Source organism: Cavia porcellus, unplaced genomic scaffold (assembly GCF_034190915.1).
Source record: "Cavia porcellus strain 051 isolate PalLab524CR breed Dunkin Hartley unplaced genomic scaffold, mCavPor4.1 scaffold_9, whole genome shotgun sequence".
Lineage (NCBI taxonomy): Eukaryota > Metazoa > Chordata > Mammalia > Rodentia > Caviidae > Cavia > Cavia porcellus.
Window position 1 is genome coordinate 15,285,176 of NW_026947492.1, and position 25,215 is coordinate 15,310,390.

Consider the following 25,215-nt stretch of genomic DNA (forward strand, 5'->3'; position numbering starts at 1 on the left):
CTAAAGTGGCAGAGCCGAGGGCCATGCGTATCCCTTTTGGGAGCTCTTTGCAGTCAGCTCCTCACCACCCAGCTAGGAAACTTGGTCTACGCCATGCAAAAACTCAAATTACTCTTGTATCCTTTTTTATTTGGGTAGGAGAGCAAGGAAGGAAGAAAAGCTAGATAACATATGTAGTGTACATTTCACTCTGGGCTATAAAACACGTTTTCTATTCTCTAGGTACATCCACTGATTGAGTACAGGGATCTCTAAAGCAGTTTGGGGTGCTTAGGTAAAAGCCATATCTCTAGCTGACACACTCAGTAAGTACAGCAAAACCAGAGCCCATGGTTTTTAGAGACACTTTATTGACAGGAACTAGGGATTTACTGAAAAACAGTACATACAGGTATTAGGCTGTGGAGGTCTTGGGTGGTCAGGAAGAGCATTTCTATAGTTCAATAAAAGACTGGCTGTAGAAGATCACGAAAATGCAATGTGAAGGTGACATTGTTCCATCTGTCACAAGACTAGGCATTTGCTAAGTGGTTGGTGGCATTTCATTTCATAAGCACAAATTCTTCTGTCTGCCTGCCTTTTACACATACTGCCCAGGCGTTGCAGCTCTGGCCTGGTGGGAAGAGAAAAGACAGAGCAGTACTGGCTCTGGTGTTTAGCTGGCCTACAAAGAGACCAGAGTTGGAATCATAACACACTCCAGGCAGAGGAAACGGGCTGAGCTAAACTACATGTCCACCGTGTTAGCTTTTAGGGACGGAGGACTGAGTGATGCCATTTTTCAGGCATAAGATCATGGGGGCCACGTGGTTTCTAGGTGTGCTGCAAGACGTTTGGAAAGTGAACCATCAGGTGGATAAGCAAGCACACCGAGAATTAATCAGACAGATACACTTGTGGACATCAGGTGAGTTCACTGAGTTCAGGCTTTGTCATTTACAAAAAGGTGAGGGGAAGGCTTTTTTCCTCCTGTTAACCTGTTTTTCCATTTTCATGCAAAATTGGGAAGAGGGAAAGAAGGTATATTTCAAATATATCTAGCTCTTTTCTTTGGTCTTCTTTCTTGAGACAGGGTCTCACTATGTAGTTCAGCCTGGACTTAACTCACTATATAGCCCAAGCTGGCCTCAAACTCATGGCAGTCCTCCTGCCTTAGCCTCCCAAGCACTGGGATTACATATATACACTACTACGCCTGACATGGCTCATGTTTTTCTTTCACACTGTAAAGATACAATCACACAGCCTTTCCCTTCGATTTATGTTAAGTGAATTCACAGATTTTAAGAAAAGTGTAGTGTGTGCATGTGTGATGGAGCCTCACTATCCAGGTTGGTTTCAAGTTCATGGGCGCAAGAGGCCCACCTGCTTTATTCTCTAGTAGCCAGCACACCTAGCTCATAGTTTGCATTTTGCTGTAGTAGTTGGGAGAAGAGGGCATTACGGTCTCCTTTGAAACCATTCACGACACATTCCCAGTATATTCCTGCTTTGAAAAACTCCTTTCCTGCTAATATCTCTGGTTTGACATCTAAGGAGCAAACAGCCTCAACGAAGGTCTAGATGTTTGGGAACGGAGAAACCAAAGCATAATGCTGTTCAGCAGACCATGAAGATGAAGGCTGGGTAGGAACAGGCACTGGTTGTCCAAGGATTTCCACACAGGCTTGGGGCTTTCCTTTGAGACTGAGCTGACAGCAAGGTCAGAAGGGCAAGGTGCTTTCAGGACCACTGAGTCAAGTGATCAAGCTCATAGCTGTTAGCAGCAAGATAGGGAAAATCAGACCCAGCATAGCTTGGCTGTTAGTGAACTGCATTACTGAGCATCCGTCATGGGAAATACACAGCACCAAGACAACAGATGGGGTTTCCAAAGTGAGTATAGCCCTTGAGAACTCTTCTAAGCCCTTTAATAAGCAACAGCACACCAGGTAAAGCTTCCAGTGCTACACGTGTTTAGCCCGGGTCTTGTCTTGGTTATGGGGAGAAGCAAGGTGGGCAGGGATTTTAAGTAAGCTGGTGATCACAGCACCCTGTGCATTTAGAGTCATGACCAAGCCTCCCAGCGAGGAGTTTAATTGTGTTTCTGGAGAAATAATGATGAAAAAGAACTAGAATAGGATGCACATTTCTAGCATCCACCAAGAAGCAAAAGGGTTGAGAAGGAAGAAAGTGGGAGCTGAGAGAGGATTGTGAACATCAAAGAAGCAACAGAAGTGAAGAGGTGGAGGAAAATTAAGAAAGGAAGCAGATATGGTCTATGTGGGAAGATACTGGAATAGAAGTCAGAAGACCCATATTCTAGCTCTCTGCTGATCTGGTGGTAATTTGATAAAGCTTCCTCATGTCAGAGAGCCTCCATTTCTTCACTGGGTGTTAATAAAGCTCACTTCACTAGATCAGCTGTGGAGGAGAAATGAAACAACTGACATGAAAATCCTTTGCAAGTCCTATAGCTGTAATGAAAACATCAGGATGAGAAGAGATGAAAAGTTAGAAAAAAGAAGAGAAGAGAGAAGATGATTTGTAAAGGATAAATCACCAGCATCATCCAGCTTCATTAAAAATAACCCAGAAAACATCTGAGTTAGCTTATTTAAAAAGAAAAGAAAAAAACCATCCATGCATACTCTATGGTTATGCATTAGGGGTGTCATCCACTTGCTACTTCTGCAAGCTGGGCATCAGCCAGCCTGGCGGCTGGGGAAGCCTCCCACTAACTCAGGCCTGTGTTCTTTAAAGTCAGAAAAATGCCCCATATTTCCTCCCCTATTTCAGAAGAACAGTATGGAAAATTCCGAACAAGAAGTCTTGAATTTACGGCAAATATTTTTTTAAGAAAATGGAATTCTTCAAAAGCTGTTAAGGATCTTGTTTCAAACATGGCCCCAGAGATGGAAGAGATGCAGAAAAATGAACCTGTCAGGTGGAATCCGAAGCCAACATAGAGCCATCGTCCCCATACTTTTCCCCAGATCTGAGGAACGTTCCTTTTATTGAATCCTAGTCCGTTTATCTTCCTATTTTTACTTATCATTAGGTGCTGAAGGATACTGTACTTGGCCCAGTCTTTAATTAAAATGAAAATGTCACCAAAATTTTTTCATTGTTTCTCTGTTCTCTCTAAACCTAGGAGGAAAACAAACAAACACCTGTGACCATTACAGATTCATAGGCAAGGTATTTAGAAGCCACGATCTTTCTCCCTTAACTCTGCTCACCATCTACCTCAGACTAAAAAACCTTTCTTTCTATCTGTCTGTCTCTTCTCCTAGGGATTTGCACTGAGCTCCATCCCTAATCCCTAGCCTTTTTTGTTTTTTAAAAATTTGAGACAGGTTGTCTCTGAGTTGCTCATCTTCCCAGGCCGGGCTCATGACGCACCCCCACTGCCTCTCATGCTGTACACATGTGCCGACCCACCCAGCTTCGCAGGCACTGCTCTCGGTTTGAATGGTGTCATCTGGTTCTGAAAGACATTTCAGGTTCACAGACTTTAATAGGAAACTCTTCACGTCTACCTTTCATCCTCCTCTCTGCTCTCTTGGCCAGCTTCTGGTTCCTGGGACTTGTCACCGTTATACCCAGTTGGATCACTCTCCCCACATTTGTGCTTCTGCTCGAGGAGTGGCCACAGCCAAGCTCAAGGTCAAAGTCTTTTCCAAAACAAATCCCTAAACTCAGGGAGCAAACTGGGCCGCACCCAGAGCCTATCACTGCTCCCCTTTGTTCACTTAAGTTTCTTACCCAGTTGAGCCCTGTGTGAGTCTCAGATGCCTCCCGTAAAACGCAGAATAATACTGAACAACAGATATTTTGAAAGGAAGAATTTAGGAATTCCAGTCCCAGACCACAGGCAATATGTGCTCTAGGAAGGACACACACACATCATCCCAATACGATCAGGAACACGTATGGCTTTTTTGAGTCACTGAAATTGTCCTTGGTCCTTCCCAAGTCTCTTGCCCTTGCTTCTCCAGACTGCATCCAATGCAGGCCTCAGAGGCCTATGGGGATCTCGTCCTAAGCTCCAGAGAGCATGTCAGTCTGCACTTAAGGATCTGTGTCACTGGAGAATCTAGAGAAGCAAGCTTTCTCTGGTGCTCTAGCTCGTGGGCCAAGGAACTTGAAAAAAACTGACTTCAAAGAGTTCAATTACATGACATGCTTTTGGTGTGACTCAGCTAATTGCTTGTTCCCACTAGTAAGACATTCTCTTGCAGTAATGGAGAATGAGCCAATTCCAACGAGCTAGCTACTGCCGGCACTTGTACAGCGTCTACTTGGAGTATAGAGGAGAAATCCAGTAGGCATGGGAGCTGCTTGCTTTGAAAGCCAGGCCAGGGTGAGGCTGAATCTGTGTAGAAATGTTGGCTCCTTAGTTCTGGCCAAGTCTTACGGTGTGTAGAGTTCTGATAGAGTCAAGAAGTCAGCAGGGAAAGCTTAGAGGTGGGTGGATGCGTGATGGCTGTGTAGAAAGATGATGCAGGAAGGAAGTGATGGGGCCACTGGGGGACCCTCCTGATGCTGTTGACATCACTGAACTTGAGATAGCCAGTCCCTCCGTGTGCAGGCCACCTACCAACAAAACAACTGCCTGAGAAATGCAGCCCAGCCCAACCTGAAGACACTTATCACAAGTGCCAATGAGAGCTTTACTATGCCTTGGTGACCAGGGACCATGAGTTTAGGTTGCCTCGCACTCAAGCCAAAGTCCTTCACCTTCTGAAGAGCTTGGCAGCATACAGAGCTTTGTTACTTGGGCACCAACTTAAAGCACTCACCTTGAGGGCGGGCACACTGAGCAGAGTAGAAATGGACCTAAGGGACCGAATGGAAATTCACTTCCGTTGTAGATGACAAAGTCCCTCTTGCAACCTGCTGCCCACATTCCCCTTCCCTTTCTGAGTCCTTATACATCACCTCAGGTCACGGCGCCTCACTCCTCCACGGGTACTGCAGAGTTCTCCTTGTTCTCTGATGGGATGGCAAGGTAGTCAGACCTGCGCATGACACGGGAGGGGGGACAGGGCCAGGGCCTCAGTATGCAGCAGAAGGAACGCAGAGAGGAAGGAGCGGGGCCCAGGGGCAAGGCTGTCTTCAGAAGAGCTCTGCATTTCCTCTGGTAGTGGATCCTTCTGGAGGGTTAGAGTACTGTGCTCCTCCCACATCTGAGATCTGAGTACCAACACTCTGTCAGGTCAGCCTTGCCTCAGTCTTCACATTTATCTACATCTTCCTGCTGTCAGATTAAAAGACAAGCCAAACACTGAAAACTGCTGGGTTTGTTTTTTTTTTTTTTTGGTACCAGGTGTAGAACCAGAAATTTAAAGGTTAAAAACAAGATGCTGTTTCTCAGCCAGAAACAGCACTGGGCCTCATGACTCAGTCCTAACTCAGCCCTGCAGAAATAAAAACAACCTCTGTGGCTGTGATATGCTCGGGGTGTGCTGTGCCAGGGAACTCAGAGATAGAGCCTGCCATTGCGCTAATCAGGGTTGTAAAATATGTCAGACTCAAGTCTACAGAAACCAGGTGTCTTAAAGACAAGTTGTGCAGAACAAAGACAGTTAATTAACTCTGACCTGCTGGTCACCCCTTATGAACTGACCAATAGCAGATAGATAAGATGCCCACCGCTCCGCACTAACTGTAATGGTTGGCTTCTGTAATAAACGCTTACATTGCAGTTTTTCCCCCTTAAAAACACCAGCCCTGCCCCAATTCAGAGTTCTCTGTTTCCACCTGTTTGGAGGACCCTGTGTACACGGACCAATAAAAACCCCATTGTTCTTACATGAGAGCGAGGCCCTTGGAGTCTTCCTTGTGACACCGGTCTTACATGGGGATCAAACTCACCACCTTGTGCTTGCCAGACAGGCACTTATATCGCTAAGCTAAATCCCCAGCCCTTGAAACTGTGTTTTGTAATCATTTTACTTTTCATTTTCTAATTTTGATGTTAAGCATGTTTTCATCTGTTTAGAGGCTATCAGTTTCTCTTTCTGTAATTTGACTGTATGCCTCTCCAGTTTTTCTTCTGATATTTGTCATTTTGGCACTGATTTTTCTTTGATAGTGTAGCATCCTGAAAATTTCTTCAGTCTGTTGTTTGTAACTTTTTGTAGCTGTCCTATCATGAACAATGGATTTTTGCAATGTAATATAATGAAAATGAGCAGTTTTCCCTTTTGAATTGTACTTTTATTTTTTATTTAAGAAATTCTGACTAAGGGCTGGGGATTTAGCTCAGCAGTGTAAGCGCCTGCCTGGCAAAGTTGTGAGTTAGCTCCCCAATACCAAAAAAAAAAAAAAAAAAAAAAAAATTCAAACTAGTCCCAGGTAATAATGATATCCGCTTATCTTCCTTTAGTAGAATTTTTAATTTTTACCTTTTTTTGCCTTTAAATTTACTTGCAGTTTTATTTTTGTTTAGTGGAAAAGATGAGGAATCTCATCTCGTATTCCTATATGGATAAGAAATGTTCGCTCCAGCCCTTCATGGACAGTTAGTAAACCCTACTGGCCACCTGCCTCATGCACTGATATTTCTCTGTGGTCATATAGCTGAAGGACTGGCAATGCATGACCTCTAAGCTAATAATGGCTGTTACGTGTGTAAAGCATTGCAAACGAGCAAAACCAAAGAACAACGTGGACGGTGAACTGGGGAGCTTTGCAAAACCTAAAATATTTACTACCTGGTTGTCCTTTGATTTATAGACTATTATTAGTCCTTTGGCCTTTGAGATGATTTTCTAAGGTCAGTTCATCAGACTAGGCATGACAATGCATGATGACACATGTCTGTAATCCCAGCTCTCGGGGAGGCTGCGACAGGAAGACTGGAAATCAAGCACAGCCTGGGCAACACAGTGAGACCGCCATCTCAAAATTAACAAAATCAAAAACAAAAACTAAAAAAACAACCAGCTTGTAAGGGCTTGGGCTTAATTCCTGGCCAGGCAAAAAAGAAAAAAGTATCAGTTTATCAAATGTCTGAAAAAAAGAGGATTTTGATTGAAATTTCATTGAATTTGAAGGTTAACTTGAGAGAGAACTGTTTAGAATAGCGAGACATTCTCCTAAATCTATTTGCTTTGGCTTATATCTTTCTATAAGGTTTCATAATTCTCTCCTTGAAAATCTTGTACATTTTTGTCAGATTTATTTCAAGGTGTTGGACAATATTTATTGTTGTATTAATATTTTTAAATACTTAAATGTTTGTAAATTTGTTGTTGGCCTATGATTTTTATACAGTCATGCGCTACTCTGTAATAGGGACATGTTCTGAGAAACGTGTCCCTGGGCGAATTTTTTTTTTTTTTTTTTGTGCTGGGAACTGAACTCACAACCTTGTGCTAGCACAACCTTGTGCTGAGCCGCTGAGCTGTATCACCGGCTTCAGTAGGCAGTTTTGTACTGTATGATCATGTAATGGAATGTAATTTCTTTCTTTCTTTCCTTTTTTTTTCTTCATCTTTTTTTGAGATGGGGTCTCACTATGCAGTTCAGGCTGGCCTTGAGTTACTTATAGCTCAGGCTGGTCTCAAACTCGTAATGATCCTCCCACCTTAGGCTTCCGAGTGCTGGGATTACAGGTGTGAGCCACCACGCCTGGCTCCTTTTGTTTGTTTGTTTTTGTTTTGTTATTGGGGATCATGATTGTGCACTCACCAGGCAGGCGCTTGTGCCACTGAGCTAAATCCCCAGCTACAGAATATTTCACAAATTAAAAGATGGCAATCACTTAATGTAAATTACTCAATGCTATAATTTTGTAGTGCATGTGGTGTGCCACTGACCAAAATGCTTGTGGCACATGACTGAATTTTGATTTGTATCAGCAGTCTTGTAAAATATTCTTACTAGTTCTAATAGTTCACTTACAGATAGTCTTGGTTATTCTATGTGAACAATTATTTAGTATCTTCCTTTTCAAATATTATCCTTTTTTCCTTTGTACTTATTTAGCATACTATCTAAGATCTGCAATACCATACAATACTGCCTAGAAGCAAGAAGAGATGGTATCCCTGATATGTTTCCAGTATTACAGAGCTTCCTTCCAATTGCTGGCTACCTTAGTAGCTGCTATTTCTAGGTTGGAAGGTAGCTGGTGTTTAGGTAGAGGTTTATTTATTCTATTGAGGACATATAGATGCTCCTTAATTTGTGGTGACATTACACATTCATTGAAAATATTGTAAGTGGAGAACACATTTAATAATGTGAAAACTACCCATTTAAATCCCGAACACTGTAAGAGGAGGCTTGAGGTTTGTAATTCTCCAGAATCTTTTATTTTTCTACTTGGAGTCAGGCCAACATGGATACATTTCCTTGGCTTTTCCTCGTGCTGGCGGGCTGGTGGTTTCTGGTCTACCCTTTGTGCAAGTGGTAGCTCTCGGGAGCCTCGGGCTCTGCTGAGGCCTTAGTTTGAACCCTGTTTCTTGTGGGGGGTCCAATCTCAGGCACTTCCTGTACAAGCCTGCGTATGTTCTGTCCAAGCATGAGCACTTCCAGTTCAAGCACTAAAATACAACCAGGTCACCAGGAATTACAGCCTTCTTCAGCGTGACAGTTCCAGCTCCCCATGCACATGGTTAATTATAGTTATCAATTCCCTGAGATCACAGACTTCATGCAAAATGAAGCTGGCTCTGTTCTTACACAGACAGACCCCTCATTCTCTCATGTGCTTACTGCTCAGTATCTAGAGGCATAAAGGTACAGCTGGACATTAGAGTCCCTACTCTGGGTATTCATCTGCTGCTATGTTCCAAGAGAAGGAAACCATATTGCTTAGAGTTCTTTATTTAATAAAAGGCAATGCCCAGATGGACGGGTAAACTCCATGGTGCAGAGCAAACAGCCGAATGTGACAGAAAGAGCATGGGCATTAGGATTAGGGAGGCCTGGGTTTAAATCCCAGTTTTTCTACTCACCATATGTCTGGTCTCAGGAAACCACAAAACTTCTATGAGCTTCCTTTAATATTTATAAAATGTTCTAATGATGCTAACTTTATGGTGTTGTGGCAGCTGACAGGCTTTGCCTTAGTAGTTAAAGTGTGTAAGCCATGGGTGAGCAGACCTCAATTCAAACCTCAACTGGCCTCCTACAGTGGCCTCAGGCAAACTCTTCTAGACTCAATATTTCATCCATAGAATGGGTAGAGTGCCCACCTCAGTTGATAAAAGGGGGAAGATGGAGGATGTATATTGATTTCTTAACACCTCACTTGTGACAGCAAGCATTCAGAAGATGGTAGCTATAGTTATCATCTTTGGACTTACGCATTTTCTTGGGCTGCCTCTTCAGCCTTTGAGACCTTTCGGTAGCAATATATCATCTCAATGAGCAGCCACAAGGTGAGGAAGACTAGAAGGATATACATCATGATTTCCGAGACCACCGAGGTGAAGTCTTCTTCGGCTGCAAGAAGAATGAGGTTCAAGATGCATTTCCTACAAATGCTGTTATTGGAGTCATAGATATACATAATGCCCATGTTTAAGTATAGCTTAAATAAGCCCTGAGTCTAAATAAGATATCAAAGAAGCTATGTACTGTGTCCTGTCTCTCCTATCAGCTCTCTCAATGACTCGCACTGGCTGTTAGAAATAGGGTACATGGCAGTGATGGGTAGAAGCAGAAACAGAATCCTGGAATCAGAGTGACAGAGACAGATAGAGCCCGACTGTGCTACTTACTGGGATATAAGCAGTCACTCTCCTTAGTTGAGCCTCGATGTCTACCATAACTCATAGCAGTCGGGGTTTTGGAAGTGTCACATTACATAGTGCATTTAAGTGCATATCTTGTGTAGGATGGAGGTAAAGCTCAGTGGTACGGCACCATTCTAGCATGCAGGAGTTCTGGGCTCAATCTCCAGCATGAGCAAATCATAATAATTTTAAAAATTATCTTATGAAATGTGAAAGTCTACAGAGAGGTACGGAGCACAGCTTGTTCTGACCATCTGTGACCTCTTGAGTTAGAGGTGGTGCTCCCAGGGAGAAAGCGCTGGATACTCCTGCATGGGCACCCAGTCAGCCCACGTAATGACAGGAGCATGTTCCTCACAAGTCTGGATAAAAATGAGGCCTTTCAGGTCATCCCACACTTAAGCAGGCATGAGAACTGGGGTGACAGTCAGTGTGCAAGGGGTGAGTGAAAAACACAGTGTTAAAAAAGTACAGTAGAAGACACAGTACCACTATTTCTCCTCAAACCCAGCACCTCTACCACCCCAGTCATCACTTGGGGACATGCATATCCCATTGCTCTGACCACTTTCTGAAGCAGTTTTGAAAGTGCCCTTTCTGGCGTGTCTTATGAGGTGTGATACTCCTGAGTGATAGCCCATGCAAGGAAAGGCTTATAAAGACATCAGAATGTGTCCTCACCCACCTTATTCACCAGATCTGGCAACATGAGACTCCTAGCTCTTCCCCAAAGACCATGAAAGGCAAACGTTTTGAATGAGTTCAGGACATCAGTGCAGCCATGACAACACAACTAAAGATACTCACCTCAGAAGACTGCCAGATTGCTTCAGAAATAGGCAAAAATGATAGGGCAAATATTTTGAAGACAGAGGGTATTTTGAGGGGGCATTAATGCCAATGTGTCTTTCATAGTAGTTGATTTTTAAAAAGTAGATTTTCAATCATGCCTCAGATGATTCTCAGAATTCTACCTCGGAAACACAGATGGGACCCTACCTCTCTCTGCTGAAAATAACTTCAGTGTTTCACACCGCCCCACGACAAAGCCCAAACCCTACTGCCACGCACAAAAGACTCACAGTCCTCCTTGCCTCTGCCTCACTTTCTTGGCCAGAACTCATGAATAGTGCGATATGTTATAATCTGTGGACACTGCTTCTCCCCTTTCCCTATATTATATCTCCTCCTGCTGCCACCTCTATTCTGGAAACTTCTCCTGCTTTCTAGCCTCCCAAGGGTTCCCCTAACCACCATGAGGTCTCTTCATTATGAAACTTCGCTCCTCTTTGCAGAGTTATACCATCCTTTTCCATGCCTCTTTTCCTCCACCCCTGAGAAGTCTCAGGTTTGATCACGGCACATTTCCTTCTTCTACTGACTCTTTATTGAGCTCATACTTATTTTTGAATTACCAATTGACTGTCCCATGTTGGAATATCTGAATGATTCAGTTTTGTTGAATGACAATATAAATACAGATCTTTGTTTCATGATCAAGAAAAATGACAATTAATAAAACCCAAGACACAGCAAATGTCCTGATATTTTCATTCTTCCTAGAGGGAGGGAAGTTGCCGACACCCCTCCCCTTGCCAGCTCCCACCAGCAAATTAAATTTGTGGTCTGCAGTTCTACGCAGGACCCAGGTCATCCTCAAGGGCCTGTTGGTTAAAAGTGCAGCGATGACCTCTGGCCAATGCTCTCAGCTCCGAGGAGTGATTCCAGACCTCTAGCATCACCCAGGTTTCCTAAATGGAGGTGGAAGTCACTGATGCCTACATAACAGGACCCCAGTCCTCAAATATATTCTCATGGGCTTGCACTCCTTAATACATTATTGAGATGTTTGGCTTCAGCATGCTAGCTTGGCCTAGCCATAACAGCCCAGAAGTAGTAACATGGGAAGCTGCCCTCGGGGTTCACAGTCACCCCTGATGAAGAGGCTCCAGGTTCCTTAGAGAAGGGAGGTGAGAACCTGAGCCGGAAACTCCATCTTGAACCAAGAGGACCAGGGCTCTAACGTGAGGGCAGTGAGTGTCTGTGAGGTGGTCACAGGGGAGCAAAGGAAAAGAGAAGACGTGGCAGGGGGTGGGGATGTGGTGGCAGAAGGAGCAGTGATATGGTGGGAACAGAATTATCCTCACAAGCAAACTGGTTCACTCTGTGTCCCAAGCAAACCCTTCCCTGCTGCAGCGCAAGCGAGGGGCACCAGAACTGCACCCCTCATGTAACTGAAGGACTCACTTCCACTTGCACATACCAAGCCTGACCCCGGACCTTCAGACTCACAACCGCAAGGATTTGAGTAGACACTATGACATAGAGACACTATGCCTGGAGAAATCTTCCCTGGATCAAACATCTACATTGCTTTCAGGCTCCAACATCTGCAAGGCTCTGAGATTCTCCTTATACACTTGCTTTTCCTTTTCTTATCTGAAGCCTGCTCTGGGGTCGAGCAGGCAGACTAGCTTGGCTTTACCACACTTTTCCACCAGCTGTGCCCTTCCCCATGGGGTGTGTCTGTCTCTGGGGGCCAAAGCCTGGGAGAAGGGGAGGCTGAGAGCAGTCTCCCCTGGGGCCTGGCAGGCAGGAGCCAACAGTTCCAGATGCTGAACAGGAGAGGGCGCCAGGCCCCCTTCCCTGGGGAGGAAAGGGCACAAGAGGGAAAGGGAACTTCTGAGTAGATAGATGCATCCCTAGAGAGCTTCCCACCCAGCTCCAGCTCTTTGCACAAGAGGAAACAGGGTCACAGAGGGGAAGTGACTCATCAGGTCTTGATTCAGGTGGCCCAAGGGCTCTGCCCCTTCAGAACTGACCTTCTGCCTGCTTTAGTCACTGTCTCTTTCTGTTGATCGCTCTCAGCACTTAACAATCTACACTTTGACATGATAAACAACCACCATGCAGTCTAGAGGTTAGGATTTCTAGATCCTTATTCTAGGGAGAGCTCTATCTTTAACTTGACCTCTTCTTTCACTGTCACACACAGAGCATGGCTTGCGTGGGGCCAGGAGCAAGCAGGTCCCTGAGTCCACCAGCATCAACACAAAAGCAGTGTGTGAGCCAGTGCTTCGCGTGTTCCCCTTCAAGATTCTGCATTCAGGTTGCAAGAGGAACATTGAGTTAGGTTGCTGAAGGGAATGCCCACACATTAACAAAGAACCAGCTAAAGGAATGTGGAACCTTTACAGACAATGGGGCTTAGAGTCTGATCCCTTCCCATAACTGAGAGTGGACTTACCTAGTAGAGAGGCCATAGAAAGAGAAGGGGTGGCACGTGTGATTATTGTCAAGAAAGACAAAAGACAAAAAAGCTTATCAACTGTTGGTTCAGAGTTTTCAAAGCGGTGTTCCTAACAGTATCAGCAGTCCCTGGTGATTTACTAGACAATGTAAATCCTATGGATTCAGAAAATCTGTGATCCAGAAAGCTCGGCAGGATATGTTGGGGCTTGCTGAGTCTTCAGAACCACTGATTTGGTGTATGTTCCTTACAGACAGGAGGAGAGATGATTTCTAAATAATCACGTAAGACTTCTTTGAGCCTAGTGAGGGGTTCACTACAGGCCAGAGAAATGCACATCAGTGAGTCAGTAAACGTGGGCTTTGTGGGATCAGGAAGAGGTCTTTCTGTTATTATCTCTAACTTTTCTGCTTTGAAGGCCCCAACGGCAAGGGAGTCAAGCAGTTTTCAGGAAACTGGATGCTTGAGGAAGGCAGTTTCAAATGCATGGTTTTTTGTGCTCTCCGAAGGTCTCACACATCTTCCCACCCACACCCCTGAGAGGCAGGACACCTTGAGACCCAGAGCCTAAGCCTCACCCTCCTCAGTGACTCGGAGAGGGATCAGCCGTGTGGTCTTCACGAAGGGCCGATGTGCCTCAAACTCAAACTCCCGGGACACGTTGCAGGTGTAGAGGCCGGAGTCATTCAGAGTGACGTTGAGCACAGTGATAGACACGTCCTGTAGGTCCTTGCTCCCGTTCCACTGCAGGCGACCCTGGAAGGGGCTCTCCACCTCCTGGTGGCCATTGCGGTACTCGAAGATCTGCAGGTAGAGGAGCAGGAGCAGGTAGAACCAGGCAAGGAGAGAAGGGAGGAGTCAGACAGGGAAGCCAGTGGATGCAGGACTTGGGGGTGGGAAGATTTACAGAGGAAGTCAGCAAAGACAGCCAAAGCAGAAAACCGGACAGAGGTCAACAGGCATCAAGACATGAAGACACAGAAAGCGAAGAGGTAGCAAGGGGTTAACAGGAAGAAACCCGACAGGAGGAATGAATGCAAAGAGTGGAAGGACTGGGAACAGAGGAAAACATAAAGGAGATGAGAGGGGAAAAGGAGAGAACAAGAGTGGGAAGCAGACCAAAGGAGAGCGCAGGAGAGACAGGCAGCTGCCGGTGAGAAAACAAGGTGAGAGAGCAAGAAAGGCAGTTTCCTTCGCAGTGCAAACGCCTGACAGCCAAGTCCCGACCTCCTGACTCTGGGCTGGTGCCCATCAAGGGTCTGCGGGGTCGCCTGGGCCAAGCCATGGGCAGGGACTGCAGGCTGCTGAACTATGATCAGAAAGCTGCCCACTGAGAGGTGCATGGCAGGACTTTTGCTTTGGGTTGAATTAGAATTGAAATCTGGTCTCTTAAATTTCTTTTTTAAGACTCTGACCCTCTTCCACCCTCTGACATGACACATTTTGTTTTCCCTCTACAGCTGTGCTGTTCATTTTATGAGCCACATGGGACTACTTTGATTCAAATTCCTAGAAGTTAAATGCAAACTTTGGTTCCTAAGTTGCATCTTCTCAGTTTGGACAGACCCAGAACCAGTGCAGGCAGCTGGTATACAACTGTGTCTGAGCCTCACAGGCCCATGCACATATGGGCAAGACATCAGCTTCCTGCAAGTTGGGCAGAAGCCACAGCCTGGCTTCATGGATGTGTTGTTCACTATTAAGCCTCAGTTCTGGGAAGTCTCTGCTGGTTCTCATCTTGGCATCTGATTGGAACCAACCTATAACACCACATGTAATTTAGAGTTAGAAGTGAGTTCAGCTTTAGGGATCTAGAAAAAAGCACAAGTGACATTCAACTTTACTTCCTATTGTCTCCATGAAACCTCCCTGTGGAGGAGAAACATGTCCCTAAGAAGACAAGGGGGAGCTGCAAAATGGGCACTGAATGTGCTGTCAGACCTGGCTCAAATCTAACCTATTACTCACTTAACCTCTTTGAATCTCAGTCTCTTTGTTTCTGTCTCTCTTTTCCAGCAAACAACACAGTGTTTATTATATTCCAGGAACTATTTTAAGTGCAATAAAAATAAGGGCTCATGAGTTCTGGTAACAACCTCAGAGTTTATATCCTTATATTAAAATGAGCAACTTGAAGCACCAAGGTGTGGAGCAATGTACCCAAGTACACAGAGCCAAACAGTGGAGCAAAGACTCAACTCCAGGTACCTAGACTCCAGAGTCAGCATCAATATCGGTCATCTTCAAAGCGGTTTTCTTTTTAATCATTTTTTTAAAAATGGTACTGGGGATCGAACTCATGACCTTGCACTTCCCAGGTAGATGCTTATGCCACTGGGCTAAATCCCTGGTCCACCAAAGCGGTTTTCTAAATATGTAGCAACCACATCAGCACTGGTACAAACCAACCAGAACCAACATTGGGTATGGCCTACTTGCCACATCTGAGGCTCCTTAGTCAACCAGAAGAGAACCTCTGGTTTCCAGCCCCTGGAAGAGTCTGAGGACCCCTAGCAGGAAGAATGATGGCCTGACCACTTGGGAGATGTGGCACAGCAAATCTCCACCACAGAACCAACAAAACAGTTCACCCAGAGATGTGGCCAGGGCAGTGTATGAGCTCAGGACCAATCTTGGTCATCCCTGTCGTGCTTATTTAGCTGAAAGAGCTAACCGATGGCATTTCACATAACAATGCTTCATTCCCTTTTAATTTCTCCACTAATTTAATCCGTCTCCTAGGATGATGTGGAAGATGAAATGAAAGCAAAATTCCCAGCAGAGTACCTGCTCCTCCACGGGCTTTGTGGACAGCCACTTATTTGTCTTCCTTCCCTTACTTGTAACCAGGGCTGCCCATAGCTGGTCACCTACCCTCCCCTGCACGGAAGCTGGGCAAAATTAGGGCTTGTGGTTTTCTAGGAAGGAGCTGTGAGTCCCTGTAAGGGAAACGACCAGTGTGTGCTGGCCCAGAGTCCCCCAGACCGTCAGAAGCCAGACACCCAGCAGCACAGCTAAAGAAGGGCCAGAGCCTGCAGTGTGACATACAAGGAAGTCTTTACCGCCCTCGGGTCTGTAGAACCACTCCACCACAGTGGTGGCCTCCACCTCCTCCCTCTTCATGCAGGAGATGCAGCGCAGCTTCATGGGGTTGCCCTGGACGGCCTCTGTCTCCGAGGGCACCTCCACACACACAGGGAAGCAGACGCTGACTGGAGAAGGGCAGAGGTCGGGGGAGGGACAGCAGGCAGTGGGAAGAAGGGCAACCAGGGGAAAGAGGGAGAGAAAACAGAGAAGGAAGAACCGTGAGACAACCTGGAAACAGACACATCTGTGTGTCTACACCTTCACCTGTGCTTCCCAAGTGCATTGCTAGGAACAGGCACACAGTAAGAGCGGAGAGAAGGGGATTACCGGGCACAGACTCAGAGGTTCTCTTGAAGCTTCTCCTGAAGCAGCAAAGTGGCAGCACAAGACAGGCTTGAGCCCTGCTCTTCTAGTCTTAGTCTAGACTGGAGGCGGGGCATGCGGCTGCCTATCAGCACTGCCATCATCTAACAAATATTCACTGAGATCCACTCTGTGACGGGTGCTATGCTAAACTGGAGATCAGAAATGGAGAGAAAGCTAACCATCACCCCAGCGCTCTCATAACCTATCGATAGACGTTAAATCTAACTATGAGTAACTAGACCTCAGAGAGTGCTATACTGGTGATATCTCCATTCCCAAAGAGGCATGGTCAGTTACTCCTGACGGGGCCTAGGGGAAAGGAATAAAATGCTGCTGACACAAGCCTACAGAGACAGACAGGACCCAGGCCAGCCAAGCTCTATGTCCTTTACAGCATGAGGTGCCAAGTGCTTTGAAGCCATGGAGAGATGCAGTCGCATCTGGGTTTTGTGGAAATACTGGTGATCCTGAAGGCTGGCAGAGGCAGCTGCCCACCACGAGGAAGCGAGACTCAATGCAGAGTAAGGAGAGACAAAGTTAAACACCTGGCGAGGTCAGATCGTGGAACATGTGGTCAAATCTGGAGGCTTGGATTTATAATTCCTGCCCTCTAGAATTTCCATCTATTTAAAGAAGGCAAGCCTATCAGATCGCAAACTCAGAATAAATCAAAAATAGGTCTCAGCTGCCAACAAAATAAGTGCAAATGTGGGCTGTATTAACAGATGTACAGTGTACAGAAGGGAGGAGGAGGAGGAGGAGCGCTGCGGTGTTCAGAACAAATCTGGACCGCTATACCAGTGGGATGTCACATTTTTCAAAGGGAAGTTGCTTGATGAGTGCTCGCCCAAAGATGGCAAGATGGCAAGGGGCGTCCAGATGGTGTGGTAAGAACGAATGGAAGGCTGTGCAGTGCAGAACTGGGATGCAGAAATCTGTCTTCAGATAGTCGAAGGCTGGAAAGTAGATGAGAACTTTGATCTTACTCAAAAGTGAAGAGAAGCCAGGCATGGTGTGCATGCCTGCAATTCCAGCAGTCTGGGAGACTGAGGCAGGAGAACTGCACATTGTAGTCTGATCAAATAGAGATTTAATGATATTGATTCAATAAAAAATAAAAATAAAAAAGGGCTGGAGATATAGCTCAACACGAAAGCCCGGGTTTAAACTCCAGTACCAAAAAGAAAAAGTTTAATGCTACATCAAAAGGTTAAATCTCCAGTACTGGAAAAATAAAAAAAAAGAGCCAGGGATGTAGCTCAGTGGTAGGCGCACGGCCCTGGACTCAATCTCCAGTACTGAGTGGTGAACAGACAGTCAATGGTCAGACTGGGAGATGGCTCAGCTTGGGCGAAGCTAATAGGGAACCAGGGATTGAAAGGGAATTACTTGCAGGGTGACAGCTGAAGGAAGGAAGGCAAAATCTAGCAGTCAGAATGGTGGCCGTAGAATAATTTTTGTCTTCTCAGTGAAAATAACCCAAATAATAATTTTTTTAAATCGGTACGGGGATCAAACTCACCACCATGCACTTGCAAGGCAGGCCCTTATGCCACTGAGCTAAATCCCCAGCCCAACCCAAACAATCATTGCTGAACAAGCCCTGTTACTTCCCTTCTTCTGGCTAAAGTCCAGTTTCAGCGCTGCTCCCCTGGTCCTGCATAGTACGTTGCAAAATGGCCTTGAAGTTCTCCCACGTTGTTTGCTGGCCTTTTGCAATACGACTTCCTCCTCCTTCCAACGAGGGGTGAAGTCTGTTTCTCTACCGCTACTTCTCCAGCACACCACTGCCTGACTTTCTATGAAGTCCTCTGCGGAGCCAAGACTGTCCACGTGGCAGGAGCTGGACCCCCACGCTGATATACATGATAAACACTGGAACAAGGCTGGCCAAATCACTGGTCCTTTAGTGATTTTTAGTCAGCCTCAGTTTCCACAGCAGGAATAAACTTATGAAAAAGGATATGATAGATTAACGATGATTATATTTAACTACACAGAACCAATTGCTCTACGATTTCTACATCTTTCTTTCTTTGGCCACTGTCCAATTTGCTCTTGCTAAGCCTGCTCTAAAATGCTTCCTTTGCATTGATATTATAAAGGTTTGATTAGCATGCAAGTATTTCCAAACGGGGGTTATAAGTGAGGTTATTTTTAGATCCTGAAATGACTTGTTCTATCGAATTAGCTAGTTTACACAGCAGGGCCTTGAAGGAATGAGATGCGGGAAGTGCTTCTAAGAGGAGAGAGAAGGCCTTAGTGATGGGCCGTGGGAGAACAGGGATGGTGCCAGGGAGGAGGGCAAGAGGCTAAGGGGGGCAACGTGAAGACAGCAATTGCTCATGGCACAACCCGTGTCCATTATATGTGCTACAAGAAGCATCAGAAGACCGAAACCAGAAAATGAGAGTTTTCTAGCCTCTTCCCCTTTCTGAGTTCATCTTCTCATTTCTAAACTGCAAATAACATTCCTTCTCCCAAACCCCCTAAGATTGATATGAAGGCCAAAAGAACTAATGGAGTGGAAATCGCTTTGTGAATCGTGAAGCATCAGGCAGATGCAGGTTTGTAAGTGGTTATTATTATTATAGCTTTAATGAAAGGAAATAGGGGAACTGTATTCAACACATGCGGAAAGTAAATGGAGACGATTCTTTCCCTTCCTGAGCAGCGTGTGAAAACTCAGCTTGAAAAGGGATATAAATCTAAAAAAAAAAAGAGGGATATAAATCTGAGCTAACTGCTTCCCAATATTAGAATTACAGGCCAATAAAGTGAAATTGCATTTGTCAATGTGGTTCTTTCTTATATTTAACAACCAGGCATCCTGAACCTCTTATCTTTCCCTTCTGAAGCTTTTCAGTTTGGTGAGTCACTGTACAGGTAAGCAAGGATGGTGTGATGTGATGTGTAGTTTTTCAAAGTTTTGGGGTGGAAGAGTGGGGGATGGGCACTTTGCCAATTCTAGTAATATTCTTTTTTTTTTTTTTTTTCCTTTAAAAGCAGAAATATTTGTTGAGAGAAAGAAAGCTTCTGTCTGGGAGAGAGACAGAAGGGGTTCTGAGTGGGCTGCCCTCGAGTAATATTCTGAAAATATTGCCCTAATCATTTAGTTAAAATGCTAAAAAGGATGTCAGATATCTGTCCCAACTTTCAAACTCTGCATATAAGGAACCAGATATTATGATGCTGTTACATAGTGAGATAGAGGCTGTTACATAGTGAGATAGAGGCAGAGCCAGGCTTTGTCCATGCTAATCAAAAAATCCTTGGATAAGAGTATGCTTCACTCTCTCCACTGGAATTCAGGCAACCTTAAAGACTTAGCATCTAGAAAGACAGCCTATAAATCTTACCCCAGCCATTCTCTATAACTTTAGCTTTTCTTTCACTCTCTCTATCCTTGCCTGACTAACCTCGCCTAAGCTGCATAACTCTAGCATTTCCCTGGAGCAAATCTAAGCTTTAATCTTCAAGGCAGATGAGCTCCCTGGCAACCCAGTATGTCTGCTTCATCTCCAGGTCTGGTGTACCCCATAGAGGGGTGGATGGCGGCAAACCTGCCCTCCAGGTTAGCACTACCCTCCCCCCTCACCCTTCACAGTCTGTCTCAGCAAGCATTTTGTTACCAGAAAGCTTCGCTCTGCCTCTGGTCACATGCAAAATCCAGATAATGCTGGAGCTACAGTTCATCTCTGAAGCTTGACAAAGTGAGACTAAGGTAAAGGGGCGATTCTCATCAGCATGTCTGCTGCTGCCCAGGGAGACTGAGGCTCACGCCAACCACAGGAGCAGAATCCCAATACCTGCTTTCAGACGGAAGGGGAGACATAATCCAATCATCTCTTTCATCGATCTTACCATGAAGGAAGGTAGCCAAGATCATATAAAGCAATCTGTCAGCTGCGGAGTACCTATATTCAATCTGAGACTCTAGTCAGACAGCAGGGCACAGAGGCCCAGCACTGCACTATAGACACACACACACACACACACCCCTCCACTCTCATCAGTCCATTCAGATGTCCACACTAACTGCTCAGACACAAGCGAGTACACACAGTCAGACACTGAGACATACACGGGCACACATTCAGACATCATCATGTGCACTCTTAATTCCCTTTGCACACATTTAGGCATCCCACTGCATGATCATGCCTGGCGCTGCTCTACGAAGCCTTACTGTTGTAAATATAGGACTCTTATGTGGAGGGGGAAGGTCATCTGAGCCTGTCACTGCTAATAAACAAGAACGTAGTCATCTTTGGGGGCAAACAACTCATGCATTTCCCAGTTGCCAATTCATTTAACGCACAGCAAATGGCTAATGCCTGTTTTCCTGTCACTCATTATTAAAACGAAGCAGATGGATCAACAAAGTATTTTTGCTCTCAAAATTCATGCACCTAGATTTGGGTTTTCTTTTTTTAACAAAGAAAAATACATTTAAAGACCCAACGAGATTTCCAAGAGCACTCACTCCTCACTGAACAATGACATGCAACTGCAAGCCACACGTATTCATTTGTTATGAACGTGACTATATTCTCTTGGCAAACAGACAAGGGAAAATGAAAATGATCAGGATACGAAGGGTGGAAAAACCACCAGAAAAGGTCGGGAATATGAGGTGCACCTTTCCGAAGTCAAAATCCCTGCTCTCATGAAACCCACATGAATCTCCATGCCTGGCAGACATGCACAGAGGAAAACAAACTAGCCTTTTTTTATTTTGTCACCAACGACATCAATGAATGTTATTATTATTAGCCTGATTACTGTCACCTGCAGCTTGCACGGCGGGGTGCTGGTACTTACCCCAGTAGATGAGCACGAGAGAAACCAGGGGAAACAAACTGTGGAAGGCCGGCATCTTTTTCGGGGGGCGGCTTCCAGAGCTCAACAGAGATTTCCTCGGTCAGGAACTGCGCTCTCGGATTCTTTCAAGGAAACCCTTTGGGACGAGCTGCCCCAAGAGGGCGACTTTCTGACAAGAAAAAGGGCGAGGCGCCTTGCCTGGGGAAGCTCCAGGCGCGCCGTGAGCCGGCCGGGGGTTCAGCGCGAAGCCCCCGCGCAGATCGCCCCAGCCGGAGGAGCCGATCCCCCGCTCCGCGCTCTCCCCCAGGAGCTCGCGGCCGGGATCCGGTTCAGCACCACGGACAGTAGCTTCCCCGCCCACCCAGAACTTCCAATTCCAGCCCGCGCCCGGGCACGCTCGGCGCGGCTCGGCGCGGCTCGGCTCGACTCGGTTCGGCTCGGCTCGGTTCGGCTGGGGGTCGCACGCCGGCCCTAGGAGGCTGCACCGCCCACCGAAGGGATGCGTGTGCATTCACCTGTCTCCCCGAGGAACAGCTCCGCTCCGACTCGGCCCCCGAGACCAGGGGCCCGGGCTTCCTCCGCCCCACCGGCGACTCCCGCTGGGCGTGTCCCTGCACGCGACGCCGCCCGGGCCGCCTGTCTGGGCTACAGAATCCGGCGCTCGCCGCTCGGGTGCGCACCGCGGCTCCTCAGGAGGCCGGAAGGGGCCGGGAAGGAGGCGCAAATCCCGGTGGGCTGGCGATCGCAGAGGGAGGGTGCCAGGAGCGGGGGCGTCCCTTCCCAGGACTCGCCCCTGGATCCTACGAGGCGCCGATCCGCGGCCCCTCTCCGGCCCCGGCCGTGTGCGCAGGCGGCTCTCCGCCCCAGGGCCACCGCGGACCCTCCCCTCGGGCGCTCGCTCCCCACCCCCAGACCGCCGTGCCCCTCCCAGGGCCGCGCGCGCCGCCGAGCGGGGCGGAGCCCGGCGCAGCGCCACCACCTGGAGCCGCCGAGCTGCCCCGCGCGCGGGCTCCTTCTCGCGCCCACTCCGACTCTGCCGAGCAACCGGCCGCCGCCGCCCTGCAGTTCACACCCTGCGGGCGGCGACCCCGCGGCTGTCCCCGCACAGACGTGTTGCCTCCAGCTCCGGGAAGAGGAGGGCCGGATCTCTTGCAGGCAGTGATGTCATCTACAGTATTCAGCGCTCCCGGCTTCTCACCCCAGCCGGAGCCGAGCCCCTCTAATACCACCTGTCTAGCTGTTGTGTAGCCCTGACCAGTTGGTTTCCAGCAAGGCGAACGCAGCGAGACAATCCCAGTGCGCTCGGGGAAGTGGGGGGCGGTGCACACCTGTTCGCGTGCTCACAACAGCCCCAGAGAGGCGATCAGATGGCAGCGCGAGAGAGGCCTGGGGCCTTTCAGGTTCTGTGCAGCCCGCTTATGGTACTTTTCCTTCTTTCTTTTTTTAATTAAAGCGGTTAGTGGTTGGCGTCTTCCAACTAGTAGCCACTCCCTGGTGCTAGCAGCTGCTTGAATGTCCTCTCCCAATTCCTGGAAGAGAAACCTAAACCTTTACGCTGTGCTATAAACTCTAATTGACATTAGAGGTTAGGAATGCCTGGAACTGAGCTGAGAGATTAATACAGACTGGCACAAAAGCCTGCTCTGCCGCCCGCCCTCGTCTTATCCCCTCTTGCTCTCTTGCCAAAAGGGAAAGCTTAGCACTGATGTTCCGAAAGGGAGCGCGGAGTAACAGCTGAGCCTGAGTGCACAGGAAACGCTCCCTCCAGACACATCACACACAGAGCAACAAGATGTCATCAGTGAGCTCTTCCCGGGCAAGGAGCCACCAGAGCGTAAGCTGTGTTGTTTGGGGACCGACTCTTGCAACATGCTATGTTATACTTGCACGAAAAGTTAAAGTAGACTTGACCTCCTCTGCGATTCTCAGATCCCCCAAGAACGTTCTTGATCAACGTGCCTGACCTTTTTCTTTGTGAGAGCTTACTACTTGACAAGTTCACCCTTTAGTATTTAAGGAACTTCTTTAAATTCAGTTAAATTGTGTACACCCTTCTTCCCCAAATCCCATTAACTGATCCTAATATTGTTTTTCCTGTGCTTCTTCCATGCCTACAAGGACTTTTTTTAAAATCTGAGTTACTTCCCATGTTTACTGTTTTCTAATAGCCTCCAATCTTGGTCACTGGTCACTTTCTCAGGAGAATTTAGTTTATCAACATAATTCTCAAAATGACCAGTGCTCCCTGCATGTTCTAATCAGCACAAATCCAATGGAATCATGGCCATACTCGCTTGAGGATGAATCAGTTTGTGTTCATACCTCACAATATTTTTCATTCGACCTGTTGCAGAGTTACTTTGTAATTGTACAGTGGATTTTGGAAATTTTATTATGAAATTTTGCATGTATTGCTACTGAAATTTATCTGTTTCCATCAAGCACCGTATCACTCTGTTAACATTTTTATGGGAATTGTTACCACTCTATATATCTGTTTTCTTCAGCTTTCTTCTATATGTGGACTGGGGCAATCAGTTCATCTGAACTGAGTTTTTTAAAAAATGAAAAGGAAAAACAATAAGGAAGATTTCACTGATGTGCTCCTAAAATCTCACTCTACGCTGACAATGAGCCACTAATTAAATTTTAGTTCATTTGCTCAATCATAAATACTCAAGCGCATCTTTCTACTTTCCATGTGTAAAGCACAACACATTGTGAAAATTTAAATAAAGATCATATGTGAGAGAAGGTAGATATGTAATAATCCATAGGAAAGAAGTAGGATGACTTACTTACATTTACATGGAAACAAATTTTCAATAATACATTTCAAACAATTCCAGAATGGAATGAAGGACTTAAAGTCTCACCAAATTTGAAATATGTAAGTGACTGAGATTTTTCAGTCTGATGACTTTATAAACCACCTTTCAAACTATCCCATCAGGTTTGGCTTCACTTTATAAATTTTTGGCCCTTTTATACATATTCTTAATATTTGTTAAGTTTTCTCTTTTTCAACCCTATCTTAAATAGTGACTTTGAAGCTTTTACAAGATGTTTTTTGGGGAAAAAATTGCCTCTGGTTTCTCGAAACCACTTTGCATGTTCTCTCCTCTATTGAAAACAGCATTTGTTCGCTTCAATCTTCTGCTGTTTCCTTGATTTTTGGCAGTGGTTCTCAGTCACTTCTGCAAACACCTGACGTTTCCTGAAACACATTGGCTTTGTTTGTGTGAGGCTGCCTTGCTGTGTGGCTCAGGCTGGCCTCGACCTGCCATCCTTTTGTCTCAGCCTCCCAAGTTCCTGTGATCACAAACATGCACCAACACGCCTGACTTCTGAGGACTTTTACACTTAAAATGATGAACTCGTCTCTGCTGCTATTTCTGTTTCAATCCTTTTATTTTATTTTTTGCTGGTGTTTGGTCTTTTCCAGCTTGGTGACTATCCTTGTCCTTACAGTTGATGGGTCAAACTTTTCCAAACAGTATACACAACAGTCTGTCTAGTCTATAAATTGTCCTTTGGCTTCCATGGAGAACTAGTTCCAGATACCAAGATTTGGGGATGCTGGTCTCTTAGATAAAATGGTATACTATTTGTACGTAACTATACACATCCTCGAATGTACTAAAAATCATCTCTAGATTACTTATAATACCTAATGAAATATATGAAAATTGTCATTATACTATATTTTTTGGAGAATAATTAAGAGGAAAAAAGTCTTTGCAGATTCAGTGCAGATGCTCTATTTTTTCCCAGAATATTTTCTATCTACAGTTAGTGGAATTTATGGATGCAAAACCTGTATAGCTGGAGCTAAGTGTGCTTCTTTGTTTAAAGCCCTCCTGTGGCATCTCTCTGCATGTGAATACAATCTGGAATTCATCCCATGGCCTGGCAAGGCTGGCCCTGAGCCATGGCTCTCTCCACTGTCTGCCG

General features: G+C 46.0%; 1 protein-coding gene across 4 annotated transcripts; it reads right to left on the reverse strand.

The window, feature by feature from the left end:
* Positions 1-330: 330 nt before the first annotated feature.
* Scn3b (sodium voltage-gated channel beta subunit 3) lies at positions 331-21,919 on the reverse strand. 4 transcript variants are annotated; one of them, XR_001201882.2, is made up of 8 exons: positions 21,777-21,919; positions 21,262-21,430; positions 16,033-16,196; positions 13,563-13,788; positions 9,303-9,441; positions 4,924-5,003; positions 4,785-4,821; positions 331-4,578 (listed from the first exon to the last, which is right to left on the reverse strand). XR_001201882.2 is itself a non-coding variant. In XM_005004933.3 (7 exons), the coding sequence occupies exons 2-6, from the start codon at positions 21,314-21,316 to the stop codon at positions 4,940-4,942; spliced, it is 648 nt and encodes a 215-aa protein (XP_005004990.1). In that variant the 5' UTR covers positions 21,317-21,430; positions 21,777-21,919; the 3' UTR covers positions 331-4,578; positions 4,924-4,939. The 4 variants fall into 4 exon arrangements, 3 of the variants coding, with proteins under 3 accessions (XP_005004990.1, XP_023421958.1, XP_005004991.1); XM_005004933.3 differs by lacking the exon at positions 4,785-4,821; XM_023566190.2 differs by lacking the exons at positions 4,785-4,821; positions 21,262-21,430 and having other exon boundaries at positions 21,777-21,917.
* Between the last annotated feature and the right edge of the window lie 3,296 nt (positions 21,920-25,215).

Bases quoted from the DNA above. Each gene is read 5' to 3' on its own strand.
- Scn3b (XM_005004933.3), bottom strand. From the start codon at position 21,316: ATGCCGGCCTTCCACAGTTTGTTTCCCCTGGTTTCTCTCGTGCTCATC. The intron at 13,789-16,032 runs GTATGTCACACT...CTCTACCTGCAG, and splicing joins AGGGCGGTAAAGACTTCCTT to ATCTTCGAGTACCGCAATGG. The intron at 5,004-9,302 runs GTAAGTCCAAAG...TGTCATGCGCAG, and splicing joins GAGGCAGCCCAAGAAAATGC to GTCTGACTACCTTGCCATCC.